The sequence below is a fragment of the Onychomys torridus genome, chromosome 10 (assembly GCF_903995425.1).
Source record: "Onychomys torridus chromosome 10, mOncTor1.1, whole genome shotgun sequence".
Taxonomy (NCBI): domain Eukaryota; kingdom Metazoa; phylum Chordata; class Mammalia; order Rodentia; family Cricetidae; genus Onychomys; species Onychomys torridus.
Window position 1 is genome coordinate 18,688,776 of NC_050452.1, and position 15,565 is coordinate 18,704,340.

Here is a 15,565-nt window from a genome sequence, read left to right on the forward strand (position 1 = left end):
TCCATGTGTTTATTAGGGAGCTAGTTGGTGGCCCAAAGAAAACCCCAACTATAAGTGGCACCCAGCGTAGGTGTATTTTTACATAGGGTCTGAGAAAGATGGGAAAAAGAAACCAAGATGGCTTCCTAGGAGCCTGGTGCTCGTAGTGCACAGTGGCACATATAGCAAGCACCTGAGCAACTGGCGTGTTAACCAGAAACAACAGGCTAAGAAAAAATGTCCAAAATAATATGGGCACCAACTTCTTAGAGCTGAGATGGTTACATGCAGCTCCCAGTTAAACTCAACTCTTTGCCAGGCCTGCAGGACATAAAGCTCGGCTCTCACAGACCCGAGTAGGGTGGAGCTAGCTGTTAGTGCAAAGTCGAGCAGTGAGTTTAAGGTTGGGCTCATATGGTCAGAGAACACTACAGAACACTACAGGTACACAGTAAAGCAAGTCCATAAAGAAAAAACAAACCAAAACAAAAAACTCTAGATAGGTTACAGTGTGTTTGAAAATGTGTATAGGTGATTAAGAAATAAAAGAAAATGGGTATAGTCAGTCATAGGAAAAAGAAATAGTTTGAAATACTAAAGTCTTTAAAGAGAGAGTGAAGTAATATAAAGGAAAAAAGCCATGTAAAGATGGGAAATACACAGGGAGTCTGTGGATCCTGTCTGGTGTTGTGCTGACTTTGAATTTTTTGAATGCTAATGAGTGAACAATAGCTGCTGAGAGATAGGATTGTAACAGGGACTGCTGAATTAAATCAGCGTAGATACTTAAGGGATGTCTTAACTTTAAAATGGAATTCAGAAAATGAGGTTATGCTTTCGTTTCCTGTGGAAACGAAAGGCTGTGGATTCCTTCAACGTTAATAGAGATCAGGTTTGATCAGGGGAGACCTCCTGAAAAATTTGGCTACAGACATAAAGAAATAAACCAAGAAAAAAAAATATAAGACAGGTGATGTATATGCTAATCCTTCTGCATGGGAACAGTTCTGAGACTGGACAACAAATGTTACAATTAGTTTTTCCATAACTTGACCATTGTCTCAATTTTCTCAGGGTGCCCTGGAGATACTGTTGCCTCCAGGCAAGGAAAGCAGTCTAGAGAACACAACACCCACATTCCCAAGAGGTGGGTGATTTTTGGTCATTTGGTGGGTTTTGGATGTTTGTCATCATTTAGGAGTGATATAGGAATATAGAATAAAAAGACAACTATTAACCTCAAATATTTTACAATGGTATGGATTTTGGTATATTGGTACAAATTTAAAGTTATTTTTGTTATACTGTATGTATATTTCTACTCTTGTTTGGGGTGTTGTGCTTATATAGCTCACTTAAAAATGTAATATATAATTAAGAAATGCAGATTAGTAGTTAGTCATCTATAGTAATCAAATTTGTAGCTATATTAGGTATGTTTTCAAGGTTAAATAGATATATTTTAGATAGGTGACCTTCAAATGCTTCAGAAACCTACAGATATGACATTTAAGATGTTTACTAACCTAAGGCTTTTCATGACTGAGACATGTCTACCCTGGGCAGCACCAATCTACTTCATAAAAGAATGGAGCCGGGCAGTGGTGGCACACACCTTTAATCCCAGCACTCAGGATGCAGAGCCAAGTGGATCTCTGTGAGTTCGAGGCCAGCCTGAGCTACCAAGTGAGTTCCAGGAAAAGGCACAAAGCTACACAGAGAAACCCTGTCTCAAAAAACCAAAAAAAAAGAAAAAAAAAAAGAATGGAATGATGGGCATCAAAGAACCTCCATATGGAGTTTGCTTTCACTGTGGCAAAGCTATCCATTTGGGCAAGAAACTGTCCTTGCTACAATAGCTGACCATCCAAACTGGACATGCAGGACACAAAGGAAAGAGACTGCCAAGCTTTGCCAGGACACAGTGGGACAGTCCTTCAAGATTCTTGTTTTGTAGAAAAGTCTGCCAGATACTCTAGGCTTATAGGCTGAAGATGGATGCCACAGTGTTGCAGAGGAACCTTGGGTGACTGTCCAGGCAGCCAGATGTCTCTGTTGTTTCTATATTTTTGGAAGTTGCTTGCTTTGCACTTCCTGTTTACTCAGGTAATATTATATCCTTCTGGGGTCTTTGCTGGAGTTGAAGACTAGATAGTTATAGTTACAGTTTTCCTTAGTTATGAGAAGGTAAATTAGGTATAGAGCTTTGGACTCATCAAGATAAGATAGATAACAGAGTGATTTATCCTAATTTGCCAAAAGCAAAGAGACTGGATATTGTAAATGTAATTCTTACTTAATAACTGTTCTTATTGTATATAGTTTTACTATGTTAAATTCAAAACCTTTCTTTTTAATTTAGAAAAAAAGGGGGAAATGTTGTGGAATATTTGTTTAACTAGGCAAAGATGTGTTACATTTGTTTATGCTACATTTGTTTAAACTATGTAAAGGTGTGTTACATTTGTTCATGCTGCATTTGTTTAACTATGTAAAGATGTGTTGCATTTGTTCATGCTGCATTTGTTTAACTATGTAAAGATGTGTTGCATTTGTGTTAATTAAAACAATTAACCTGGGCTAAGAGGACAGGGTTAGCAACTAGTGGACAGGAAGTGGCGGGGAGGAGTATAGCCTGAATTTTTTAGCTGGGGCAGTGTGGAAGGAGAGAAGCTTCTGGGGACACCAGCTAAGAGAGAAAGTTAGCCAGTTGCTACTCTGACTCTCTGAGCTCTCACCTTTTCACCCGAGCCTTTCAATATCGAGTTTGGTTAGAATGATAGAGATTTAGTTAAAGCTACTTTCAGTGGCAGCAACAGAGCCACTGTCTGGGGCACAGAATTGCCCCCGGGCTATGGCCTAAGCAGCCAGGCTGACAGTAGTTTAAAGGGCAGCCACCACATAAAACAGCAGTGACTGGACCCAGGACTCAAGAAACTTATGCTCTCCTATGAACACAAGGTTGTAGCTCTCACATTAGCTTTTGGACTACATGAACTCTATTACAGTCTGGACCTTTGATGTCCCCAAATGCCCATGCTTTCAGATATTGTCCAACCTGTGGCTCATAAACCAGATGTACCCCAAGATAGCTATGAATGTGCCTGAATCCATTTGTGGATGACAATATCTTATCACAATGTCAAAGAAGCTTGGTGACTACCCAGGGGCATGCTGTTGGGAGGTTCTGGACTCTTTAGGGAGGAAGGGCTGAATGGGAAGACCTTAGATTTTGGGGACTATATTCTCAAAGTGGATACTGGGACTCTGACCTCCTTGTATTTTCCTCTTGCTTCATAGCCACAAGACAAACATCTCTGGTCCATGACCTACTTATGCTTCCCTGCCACAGGCCCAGCACAACAGGGCCAGTCTTGGAGAGGAACCCTCCAAAGCTACAAATCCAACTTCTTTTTTAACAAGTTGAACATCTCAGGTATTTTTCTTTAGTGATGGAAAATCTGGCTAACACAAACCTCCTTCCCTGGTACCAGTGGGAGATGAGATTAGATCTGGCTTTGGCTAATTAGTTTTGGAGCAAATGTTCTAATAATGAAATAAAATGAATTTCTTTAAAGATTTATCTTCTAGCTGGGTAGTGGTGGCACAAGCCTTTAATTCCAGCACTCAGGAGGCAGAGCAGGTTGATTTCTATGACTTTGAGGCTAGCCTGGTCTATAGAGTGAGTTCCAGAGCAGCCAAGACTACAAAGAGAAATCTTGTCTTGATAAACCAAAAAAAAAAAAAAAAAAAAAGTTTTTATCTTCTAAATGTTAAGTCTAATATGAACTCATGACTCTGACAGCAAATTCATTAAAGCAATTGTTTACATTCCTATTGGCAGGAATAGCCATTTGTGTATCTTCTCAGCGATGGTAAATGAGAACACATAAGGCAGCCTACAGAATCAGATGCAATCTTTACATTTCACGTCGAACTCTGCCTCCTTCACACATCTGGCTTGACAGTGGGAGCAAAAGGAAAGCCAGTGAGAACGGTCCCTATCCTTGGGTGTGCAGAGCTAGCAGGAGACACACACTAGGTAGTCATGGCAGACTCCATCCCCATCTGAGAAATCCCACGAGTACAGGAAGGCTTGCTGCCAGAGTGTCAGACAGGCTCTCCTCTCATAAGAGCCAGATGGGTGCATGGGCTTGTGTGTCCATGGCTGGGGACAGCATCAGTAAAGGTGCTGAGGGTAAAGGGAGCCTGAAGCTTTGGTCGGACAATGTGAAGGTCCAGGGGCCAGAGCTCTAGGAGCATAGGCAATGTCCAAGTGGAAGCCAGGATCATATCCTGGAACTTTAGCAAACTGAATTTGTTTAAATAAAAATGGGAACTGGTGAAGGGTCTGAAGAAAGTGATGTACCCAGCCACAGTGAGAGGACAGACAGAAGAGGTACAAAGATGAGGGGGTAGGGCTGCTCACGTCAGGATGTACCTGAAGGCAGCTGATGGGGGTGGTGGCAGGAGATGATCCCAGTGTCTTTCACACCGACATTGAGGTCGTCACCTTCCCCAAGCTCTTTATTTACAGTAGGACAGACTATTCCACAATTCATTACTCTATCCACAGTCCTTCAAAAAACATCAGCAACCATTAAATAGTAGGCCAGGATTGTGACAGTTGTGTAGCTTGGTCTACTTGAGGGACTCCTAGGCAGTGGGAGCGGGGCTGTCCCTGGTGCAGTCTTAATACAAGGGGAGGAACTTAGTCCTAGCTCAACTTGATATGCCATGCTTCGTTGACACCCGTGGGAGGCCCGCCCCTTTCTGAACAGAAACAGAGGAGGAGTGGATGGACAGGGGCAGAGAGGAGGTCAGGGGCAAGGAATGGGAGAAGAGGAGGGAGGGGAAACTTTTGTCAGGATGTAAAATAAATGAACAAATTTAATTAATTAAAAAAAAAAAAACAGTAGCCCAGGAATATATTCCCCATGCTTCTGCATGTTTACCACATGACTACTTGGCTTCATTGTGTCAGAGCAACACATCCTCTGACACTGGCACAGAATAGTCCTCAGGCTAAAGAAAGAAAAAGTGTATACGTCCAGTTACATCTTCTCAGAGACTGGACAGAACAAAAGCCTTGTGTGGTGGATGGTAGAGACAATGAAAGGGTTTCTGTCTCCATCCCAGGGGGAGGTAATTACGTAGCATTCCTAAAACCAAAGATTTTCTTTTTCCTGTAATTTTTTTTAAAAATCAAGGTGCTAACCCATCTGGCTACACAGACAGAAGGAGCTTATTCTCACTGCAGCTGCACTTGCGTGCCGCCTGCTGCCGGAGCCTAGCCCTGGAGGAGGGTGTGGGCCCAGGGCCCAGTTCTGCTAGCTGTCGAAGTGTTCTCCCACCAAAGGTGGTGCTTTCCTGTTTCTCCCCGAGTCGTGGTTCTGTGGTTTTCTAAGCAACCATTGAAGCCTGCTGTTTCAAGACCTTAGTTTCAACAACAAGTGGGTGTTGCAAAGAAAGCAACATACATTCTAGATGGGCATGGAGTGACAAATCTACCCGTAGTTTCTCTACCCATATGTGAAAAATGGAAAGCAAACGAAAGTCCCCAGTGCCTCAAAGAAATCTATTATCTATCTACCTATCTACCTATCTACCTATCTATCTATCTATCTATCTATCTATCTATCATCTATCTATCTATCATCTGTCTGTCATCTACTACTTCTATTTTACATTCATCTATTTACGAGCAAGGAAAGAACAGAAAGTTCTTGAAGGAGATGCAAGACAAAGTAATGTCACTTCTAGAAACAGGTGGGGTCGGTAACATTTTCAGCATTCCCCCCAATCCTCACACTGACAGAAACAGGTAAGTAGGCTGATTTTTTCCCCTTTTGTCATCATGGAGCTGAAAGCTCCTCTGGCAGGAAGTACGTGGCTTCAGAGACCTTAGCATGTGGGCTGGCTCCCCTGCATGGAAGCAAAGGCCTTGATGAGCTGTACTGCAGGGGAAGTGAAGCCCTGAGATGTCCCCTGTGGAGACAGGAGGCACCATCTGCTGTTTTAGGGCTTTAACCAAATTGGAAAAATTCTAGAGAGCTCTCAGAGGGGAACATTTTAAGACAAAAGCCACACTTTGCCTCACTTGAACTCCCCCAACACCATCTTTGGCATTCTTTCAGGATTTAAAAAAGTCATAGTTCTCATAGGAAAAAGTCTCACATAAAGTGGGAAGAACATTGAAATGTCAATCAAGCCCCATTAGACCAAGTAGAATGAGCAGGCTGAAAAGAAATGTCATGGTTACAGTGAAAATATTTTTTGGCAAGAAAGGAAGTAAGACAAATCAGTAAGTCCATCCTAGGGGAAAAAGAAACTTAACTCCAGGAAGAGAGGAAATGCAGCACAATTATTTCATGATTTGGAGTAAAAAATAAAAAATAAAAAATAAAAATAAAAAAAATTTTTTTTTTTTAGTTTTAGCTATTTTAATTTTTGGAATATGCAATCAGTCAAATTTAGAAAATATTCAAAGGCAATACTGGAAAAAAAGACAACAGAATAGAGGAAGACTTCAGATTCCAGGAAACAAAATGAAATTCAATCCAATAAACACTTATTACATGAGTTAGAGGTAGCAAACACTAGAATAAAAATGACCAGAACTGAATTTCTAACAATGCAGTTTTCAAGGAAAGAACACCATGTGAGGAGAAAAGTAAAATCATATTAAAGAAAAGAAGATCAGGCTGGACTTAGGCAATGGGGCATGCTCTACCAATCTCGGAGAAGGAGAAGCAGCCCAAGGCCACACTCCAGAGGACACTCCTCAGGTGACAGGCAGACATCCTCAAACTCAAAGCAAAGGGGGGATGGAATGTCTACAAAAGGTTGCCTGAATGTAAAGTCTCTTCAATGAAAGGATTAATCAAAATACACAGAAACGATACTGAGACGCCTGGGTCTGACTCTTCAACCTGTTAAAATACATGGTGGTGAATATCTAAACCATGTAAGAACAATGATTATTGAATAGAATGCAAATACTCTAGAGATGTACAATGCAAAAGCAAAAAATAAAAATGATTCATAGCTCTTGATGTCTTTTACAATAGATATTTTTATTCTGAGAGTAATTCTTTTTAAAAAGTAGAATCCCCTCTGGGAGTGAATATTTATTTGAGGATCGGCCACCTCTTAAAGTTTAAGACATGTTTAATATGCCATGGTCACTTGAGTGTATTTTCTGGCAATGCATAAGAACAGGTTAAGCACACAAACCGATACATCCATCCGCAGGAAAAGCAGGTGGAATCTTTCTGAGGCAGCATATTTGGAAACTTCCAAAGGCATTTACTTCACATCTCTATATTGTAATCCTCCTATTATTAATCCTAATCTGCTGAAACATGCATGGCAGGAATATATCTACAATGATGTTCATCTAATTTAGTACTGGTAATGTCTGGATGTTGGATTTGGCTAACAGAAAGATGTCAAATATTTCCATCAAAATTCATATTAGCTAGCTATCATGTTAGTAACACAATAATATATTTATTACCCTCAATGTGGAGAGGAGCCTTTGAGGGCCACCTCTTTCTGTTTTAGAGATGGAGAAACCGTGAGACAGTAGGAAGCCATGACAGGGCAGAGGAAGGCAGGCAGGCTTGTGAGAGCAGGAAGGGGCACTGGTTAGGACATGAACTGCCAATCACCTCTGGGGAACACCAGCAGAACACAGCTGCTGGGAGCTCTTCCTTGCACACTCACTTCTGCTCTCCTGGTCCTCCCGTTCCCACAATGCCACTTCCTCCTGGGTTTAACCTCTCCCCTGGAGAGTGCTGTCTCATCTCAGCTTTGCTTCATCGCTTCTGTTGTTCCCTCTCACCCAGAAGCGTGTGAATCAAGGCAATGCCCATTCACCCAGGACAGCCATGCTAAAATTTCAGATGCTCCATTTGGCTTGAAGTCCTCCCAAAGCTTTAGGGCGCCGCAGATGGCCCTTACTAACGCAAGGGGCATTCTTCAGGTTCCTAATCGGAAAGGGGAAGTCACACCCTGCCTCCTGAGGTCAGTAGCTCTTCTCAAAACAACCCTTGGACACACATGCTGCTTCATCTCTGCCAGTTTCCCGGGGCAGTCCATCAAACGCTGTCCACGATTCTGGTTCTCAGTGCCCGCCACAAGGGGGAGATGGGGACCCTGCGCTTGATTCTGTCTGTCTCCAGTTTCAGCCATCCAGCTGCTGACTCCTTGCCCAAGACTCCCTCCTTCTCTGATCAGGAAACCAGATCTCCTTCCTTCTTCCAGTTCACAAGCTCACATTTGCACAGACAAGTCCACAAACAATATTTCCAATAAGTGGTTTCTGTTGTGTCTTCTAACAGTCTTTCTTCCCCTTCTTCCTCCCACGAGAAACCTCTCTCTAATCAATAGATAAAACTGGAGTCCTACTTGTACTTGTAAGAGGAAGGCTGTTGCCCAAGAATTTGACCTCTGTCTTTCTGGCTCAGTGTAGGTACTCTGGTGTGAAGGGGTGTGTGTGTGTGTGTGTGTGTGACTATTTTTTTAAAGTTCCATGCTCTCTCTAGCATAGTTTCCATGGAATATCTTTATCAGGGTGACATTCTTGAAAATAATTACACCAAACCCTGAACCCTTATTTTCCAGACTTGGTTTTGTCTTTTCTGCAAATGGCGCACTAAGCAAGGAAACCCACAATTTCCTTCACCAACCCCACCCTAACCTCCATTCCTTCCTCACTAAAGCATTCTCCTCTTGATTACTACCTGTACTCCTGCCATCTCCTCATTCCAGTTAATTCTGACCCATGCTGTATTTACCTTCAAAGCTGCTGTTCCCACTGAGAACATACTCAAGATTTTTCTGTGATTCTGAGTGAGACACATTGCACTTAATGGCACTCAAAGACCATTAATGTTATAGTCAGAGCTTCCTGGGACAACCTCACCCAGTGCTTCCCAGTGGGGACTTGGACAAAGTGGGGAACATACCTGTCCCTCCATCACATCCCATTGGTCCTGTTCCAGACCCTGCCAACAGCATAGTTTTTTTTTTTTTGTTTTTTTTTTTTTTTTTTTTTTTTTTTTTTTTTTGTTTTTTTTTTTTTCCCTGCTCTCTGCCTGGACTCCATGACTCCTTCGGTGTCTGTATGGCGAGGTGCTGAAGTCTTGACCCTTTCTCAAAGCCCATCTCAGCTTCACAAACACTACCTCTTCTTTCCTGGACATAGCTTTCCTCTCTTGACCATAATAGCAGCTGACCTTCACACTGAGGGTTTCTAAAAGTTTTCACAGCTGTAGGGGCACTTTATGCTCACCATTGCCTTATGAGACACACAAAGCTTGGAACCCAGCTTGGGAAGGTTGATTTATCTCCCCCAAGGTCATAGAGTTAATGAGCGTCTCTGCTCTGACCTCGGGCCTGTCTCTGAGGCTAGAGATTTCCATTGAGGCACCTGTCTCAACTTTGTCGGTGTCCTTACAATGTCTGCCCCAGCTGGTGGGCATGAAACACTTGTCTATATCTACAGTAGGCAATGGTGGTTCAACAGACAAGGGCTCACTCTGCATTATTCCTCACAGTGTCAAGGACAGGTCAGTGGCCAAAACAGCTGCAATACTCCATCACTGGAACTTCCGAGGGGCCATTCTCTGTTCGGTTCCCATTAGCCCTCATTGCCCTCTGAGGGGAGTGTTGCACAGGCTTCCTGGGAAAATGTGAACTGAAGCTCTGTGAGGGCTGATCTACCCGTCATCAGAGTGGCCACAGAAACATCACACCAAGGACTCCAGATGCTGTGAAATACTATCTAATTCCTGGTGAAAGGTTTGTGAGTTTGAAGAAAATTATCAGAGAAAAAAAAAACTTCAATATTTAAGAAATATTAATCTTACCACTTTCTTTTCAGAAAGTGAGATTTTTTTTCCCCTTTCCTCTACTTTCAGATACTTTTCATTTGAGTCTAGAACACCCGCATAGTTGTATGTTAAGAGACAGCAAACATTTAACTCTTACCAAGAAATTTCTGAGGCATAGAGCTCTTACGTTTGGCGACGTTGCTTGCCAGTCTGTCCAGAACAAGGGACCTCTCTGCTCCTATCTTGCACAGATCTTCTGCCATTTCACTGTGGTTAGTTTCTTCCTTAATGACTGAAGTCAAAGACAGTTAGAAAGGCTAGTTTAGACATGCTTGCACTTCAAGATGCTGCTGTACCCGTTGTCAACCTCACGTTAGTAAAGTGCCATCAAGAGCCTATTTCTCATCTTCCAGCCCCGCTGGCAGACCCAGGGACTAACTACCTAACATCCCATCCTCCACCTTTTCAACCCCACAACAAGCTACTTGTCCACCATCCAAGGTTGGACAACAGAGAATTAACTGTGTCCCTTTGGAGGGTCCTTTCTCAAGATTGCCTTAACCAACTCTAACAAAAACCATGAGAACCAAATTATCATCAGGTCCAGAAATGATCAAAGGGTCTGAAGTCACAACTATATAGGGAACAGTCTTCACCCACACAGCAAATTCCTAATCATCACGCAGGGTGGAAAGCCTAGCAGTCATTAAGGGAAATTCAGAAATATGGGAACAGTTCAACCCATCTCCTTCTCTCTCTCTCTCTCTCTTTTAAAGATTTATTTATTTATTGTGTATATAGTGTTCTGCCTTCATGTAACCTTTCATACCAGAAGAGGATGCCAGATCTCATTATAAATGGTTGTGAGCCACCATGTGGGTGCTAGGAATTGAACTCTGCATCTCTGGAAGGTCAGCCAATGCTCTTAACTTCTGAGCCATCTCTACAGCCCCTATCTCCTTCTCTATAACAAATCTTCCTATCCCTTAGTGAAGGTCCAAGCCTGTCTTCTGCATAATCTCACCTAGCTGCCTTCTAGTTTGCATGGGCGGGATTTCTGTAATGTAATTCCTTCATCCCTCCTACTGAAGGAGCTGAAAATGTACAGTGATCAGCTTCCCCCTTTAACCAGCTCTTCCGCCAGAGTTTCTGTCCTGTGCATTTTCCTTCTCAGCAGCCCCTGTTGATTTACCCTAGGTTTACCCAGTTCTATGCTGCCTTATCTCTATCTTCTTGAAAAGAGTTTCTTGAGCCAGGGCTACATCTTCATGTAACTCTAGTCTTGCCAATTTTCTGATTTATTTTTTCAGATAGATTTTATAATAAATGACTACCAAGTGCTAACGAGATGCATAAAACAATTTGTGTGTTTAAATCATGCCTAGATTTGGGAGGGTGTTTATAGATGGGCCAACTTTCTCTCCTTCTTTCATCTTCTACATTTCTTTCTTGCCTGGGATGACCAGGTAGCTTTCTGCCCCTCACCCTGTACTCTACATGCCAACAGCATCCCTATGCATTTCATATTTCCACTGCTGTTGTGAATACCACTTTAAAACCTGCATTTCTAGCTGAACACTGCTGCTGCATAGTCTTTTAAAGGTGGATTATGAGTGCATCTTGTTGAATAGCTCGACATTCAGCCTACAGTCGGATTAACTGGAGGAAATACAGAAAGTCATAAAACCTAATTCTAGAAGTCATTCCTACATGTGCTCTATCAAGCTAACTTGCTCATTTACATACATGTCTTTCCTTCTCTGTGAACTAGGCTCAGCCACCAGCGCAGGCACCCCATCTCTCAGGTGAGACCATACCATACCTCTGAGCCCAACACTTTTTCTCTGTCTTTTGTGCATGTGAGGCCTAGGAGAAAGTTCTTTTTTGCCCATGATGATATTAGCAGAGTGGAACAGGTGACCTCAATCATTTTACTAAAGAAAACTTTGTTCAGAAAAACAAACTTTTTCTTACATCTCTTGAGCCAGGCAGTTTTTACTTAATGGATTCAACGTAAATAAGTCTGGGAGTTAATGAGGTGACCTGAGGGACATGGAGGGTCAGGAGAGGGAGATGATCAAGAACATACAGGTTTATTGGCAGGACTTACACTAAAGTTCATTTCTGGAGCCTGTCAATGCCAAGGTTCTTTTTTTTTTTTTTTTTTTTTTTTGAGCTGAGGATCGAACCCAGAGCCTTGCGCTTGCTAGGCAAACGCTCTACCACTGAGCTAAATCCCCAACCCAATACCAAGGTTTTTAACCCAGCACTCACTGCATGTCTACAAGGTAAGTGTTGGAGGGGTGAAATAAACATGGTCTTGGCAGCTCCAGTTTGGAACTGGAGTGGCCCACAAAGGCCCAAATGTTGGAGTCCTGGGCTCTAGGGTGATCCAAGTAAGAGGTGCTGGAACCCTTGAGGGTGGAGTCGTGGGGGAGGTCCTTAAGTCACTGGGATCTGTCCTCAAAGAGGAGCATGGGTGCTTAGCCTTTTCTTCCTCTCTTTCTCCCTGGCTTGTGAGCATATTCTTCCCTCCCTCTCCCACCCTGCTCCCAGGCAGGGGATTTCAGTGCACCCATGCTTCCAGCATGGTATGCCCAAGGCAAGGTAGCCGGCCAACCATGGACTGAAATCTTCAAAATTCCAGGGAGAGTTGTCTTCCTTTTATAACTGGTTGTCTCAGACACCCATTACAGCAATGGGAAGCTGGCTGACGCTGGCTCAGGGGTCTATGATCGTCTCGTGTATCTTAATGTGACATAAGGCAGAGGCAGGCAGAACCCAGTGTGATGAAATGCTGGCGGCTGCCTCTGTGGCTGTGCTGAGGTCACAGCTGCTTCTTGCTACAGTCATTTCTCACTCCTTAAGAAAGAGCTGGAGCTCGAAGCCATCACCGCAGCCACCCGAGTCACCTGGCCAGCAGTCAGGACACGCCAGAAGTTCAGGGTGAAACTGATTCTCACAACAAGGTAGGGTTTAGTATACATCTCAGCACTCTTGCCACAGCCTCAGTGCTGATGACTGCCAGGGTTTCCAACAAGCTCTGCCCTCATCTGTCCAGTATGGACACTCAAAGTCATCCTAAGTTCCAGCCCATCACTTCTCCTTTGATGACCTTAATGAAGAGCTACTAGTTTTTTTTTTTTTTTAAAAAGACTCACATCTTTTTAAAAAAATTATTTATTTATGTATATGAGTGCTCTATCTGTATGTATGCCTTTATGCCAGAAAAAGGCATCAAATCCCACTATAGATGATTGTGAGCCACCATGTGGGTGCTGGGAATTGAACTCAGGACCTCTGGAAGAGCAGTCAGTGCTTTTAACCACTGAGCTGTCTCTCCAGCCCAAGACTCACATCTTATTTGGACTTTTAAATGCAAAGAAGCAATCATTACACTATTCTAGCTTATTTTTATTTTCCTCCCCGTGTGTGTGTGTGTGTGTGTGTGTGTGTGTGTGTTGCTGGGGATCAAACTCAGGGCCTCCTGCACACCAGGCAAGCTATGTAGCACATATCTATTGCTCCAGCCAACTCCTTTTGGTTTAAAAATCACTCCCGTCCCCTCAAAAAATGCCCCAAACCAAAAACACCCCATAACACAGAATCTGATTAGGGCCACCACTGGTAAAGGAGGTCCTAGGACAGAAAGTAGAGGAACACAATGAGTCGCCCCTTGTATAGCTGCAGTCCTACTGGACAAAAAGCTCCCTTGGACAGCATGGCTGGAGGAAGCATGCCCCAGAGCCCCCTCCTGCCCCAGGTGCTGGGAGGGGGGTCCAGCTCAGCAGGGAGCCTCCGTGCTTACCTGGGTACATCGCGCCTGGAAGGCCCATGCTTTCCAAGTAGTTGTGGCAGCGCTCTTTATGCTCCTCTAAAGAGCTTCGCTGCTTATAGCTCCGGCCACAATATCCACATTTGTGAGGCTTACCAACTGCAGAAAACACAATTGAGTTTAAGACTCCAATCACACATTGGCCTTCTGGGTAAGGGGAATGCATGCAATACAGTTATAACAAAAAAAAAAAAAAAAAAGATAAAAAAAAATGTACTCTCTGAGAGCTATGACTGTTAGGGACCGAAGCAAAATGAATGAATTTAAAAAAAGGCTAATGCCCAGGACTCATTGATGGCACCAGGCACTCATGACTCTTGTTCTATCTTTAATCCATCACTCTGACTCCCAAAGTCCTTTCTAAACCACTGATGTGTGTCCTGTAAGGGGAAAAAGTGAACCGTCGCAGGGCCGCAGTGTGGACAGAAACCTGAGGAGACTACACGTATCACCTCCAGGGTGGGCCTCCCCCCAGGTCTGACCCCTCATTGGGACAACATCTAATGGAATGAAGTGATAAAGTTCAGGAGGCCAAATGAGGTCACTCAACGTCTCTAAGAAACCATGGCAGGAAAAGGCTTTAATAAAATGAATATTTCCAAATTGTATTTTTCTATATCATACAAATGTACTTTACATTTGTAGTACATGCTATCTTGCGTAAGAATATACAATATGAAAATACAAAATGAAAAGTGATATGAATAAACCAAACTGTATTTTCATATACATGGAGAATATACAATGTATTTTGCATAGGAAAATACATTGGAGCCTTTGGAAACCCTGTTTTATCCCCAAAGAACACTAGGATGATAAAACTTCCAGATCATCCCCGTCCATTAGAACTCACTATAATGCTCTAAGTGTTCTTTTCATGTCTGTTCAGTGTGGCATTCATTGTGTTGTTCAGTGTGGTAGCCACCAGCTACATGGGACTATTGGACATTACAAGTCTGGCTAGTGCCACAGAGGACAAACATTTTAATTTTGTTTAATTTTAACTTACTAAAACTCAAGTGTCACATATGGCTAGTGGCTTCTATGTGGAACAATGCTGTTCTATGTTAGTTTAGCCTTCCCTGTGGGTTTTTTTTTTTTTTTTTTTTTTTTTTTTAGTATTATTTCAGGCTAAGACTAGCAAAGGGTCCATATGACACCTATTTTTAAAGACTTCAGTAAACATAAATTTTAGAGAAAATATTCTCCAATTACTTGATGAGGAATATAGATTTTCACCCCCATGTCAGCATTGCATTTCTCATGCTGTTGGACTTAATATATTTCAAAGTATGATACAAAGCCATGCAAATAGGAATGCTTGGTAACTGGTTTACATCTGAGGTTCCTTAGCTCTCTCTTTTCTAGGTGATCAGATGCTATGAAGTTCTCATGGAAAACAAATCTTCAGCTACAGAATTCAAAATAGATTTTATTTTAAGTGTACAGATGTTTTTCCTGCATGTATATCTGTGTACGACTTGCATGCCTAGTGCCTGCCTTCAAAGGTTATAAAAGGGAGTTAGACGCTCTGCAACTGGAGTTAGGGATGATTATGAATTGCCATGTGGGTTCTGGGAATCAAATCTGGCTCATCAGGAAGAGCGGTCAGTGCTCTTAACTGATGAGCCAGCTCTCCAGTCCTTATAGAATTTTTGTTGAGAGATAATGATGCACCCCACACATTAGGAAATAATGATGAAATATGGAATGAATGCTGCCCCAAATTACATATTTATATTCTATTGTTATAGAAATTAATACAATGTAAATACCTACTTCATGTCCTTTCCTGAAAAATTTACAACTTTAATGATTTAGTGGATCAAAACTGCACCCTGTATAAATGGTATGGTGTCTGATTTTTCTCAGTGTTTTTTTTTTTTTTTTCTCAGCTAGAACACAAAAACCA

The 15,565-nt window shown here is 42.5% G+C and overlaps 1 protein-coding gene across 10 annotated transcripts in view; it reads right to left on the reverse strand.

Moving 5' to 3' along the window:
• Ikzf1 (IKAROS family zinc finger 1) overlaps positions 1-15,565 on the reverse strand; it is a 94,238-nt gene that overhangs the window by 4,284 nt on the left and 74,389 nt on the right. For 5 of the 10 annotated variants that reach the window (XM_036201227.1, XM_036201225.1, XM_036201224.1 and 2 more), the window contains 2 exons: positions 13,627-13,752; positions 9,976-10,110 (listed from right to left, as the gene is read on the reverse strand). In XM_036201227.1, the coding sequence (XP_036057120.1) occupies positions 9,976-10,110; positions 13,627-13,752 (261 nt within the window). The remainder of the gene's footprint in view (positions 1-9,975; positions 10,111-13,626; positions 13,753-15,565) is intronic. The other 5 variants (XM_036201229.1, XM_036201232.1, XM_036201233.1 and 2 more) reach the window with 3 other exon arrangements.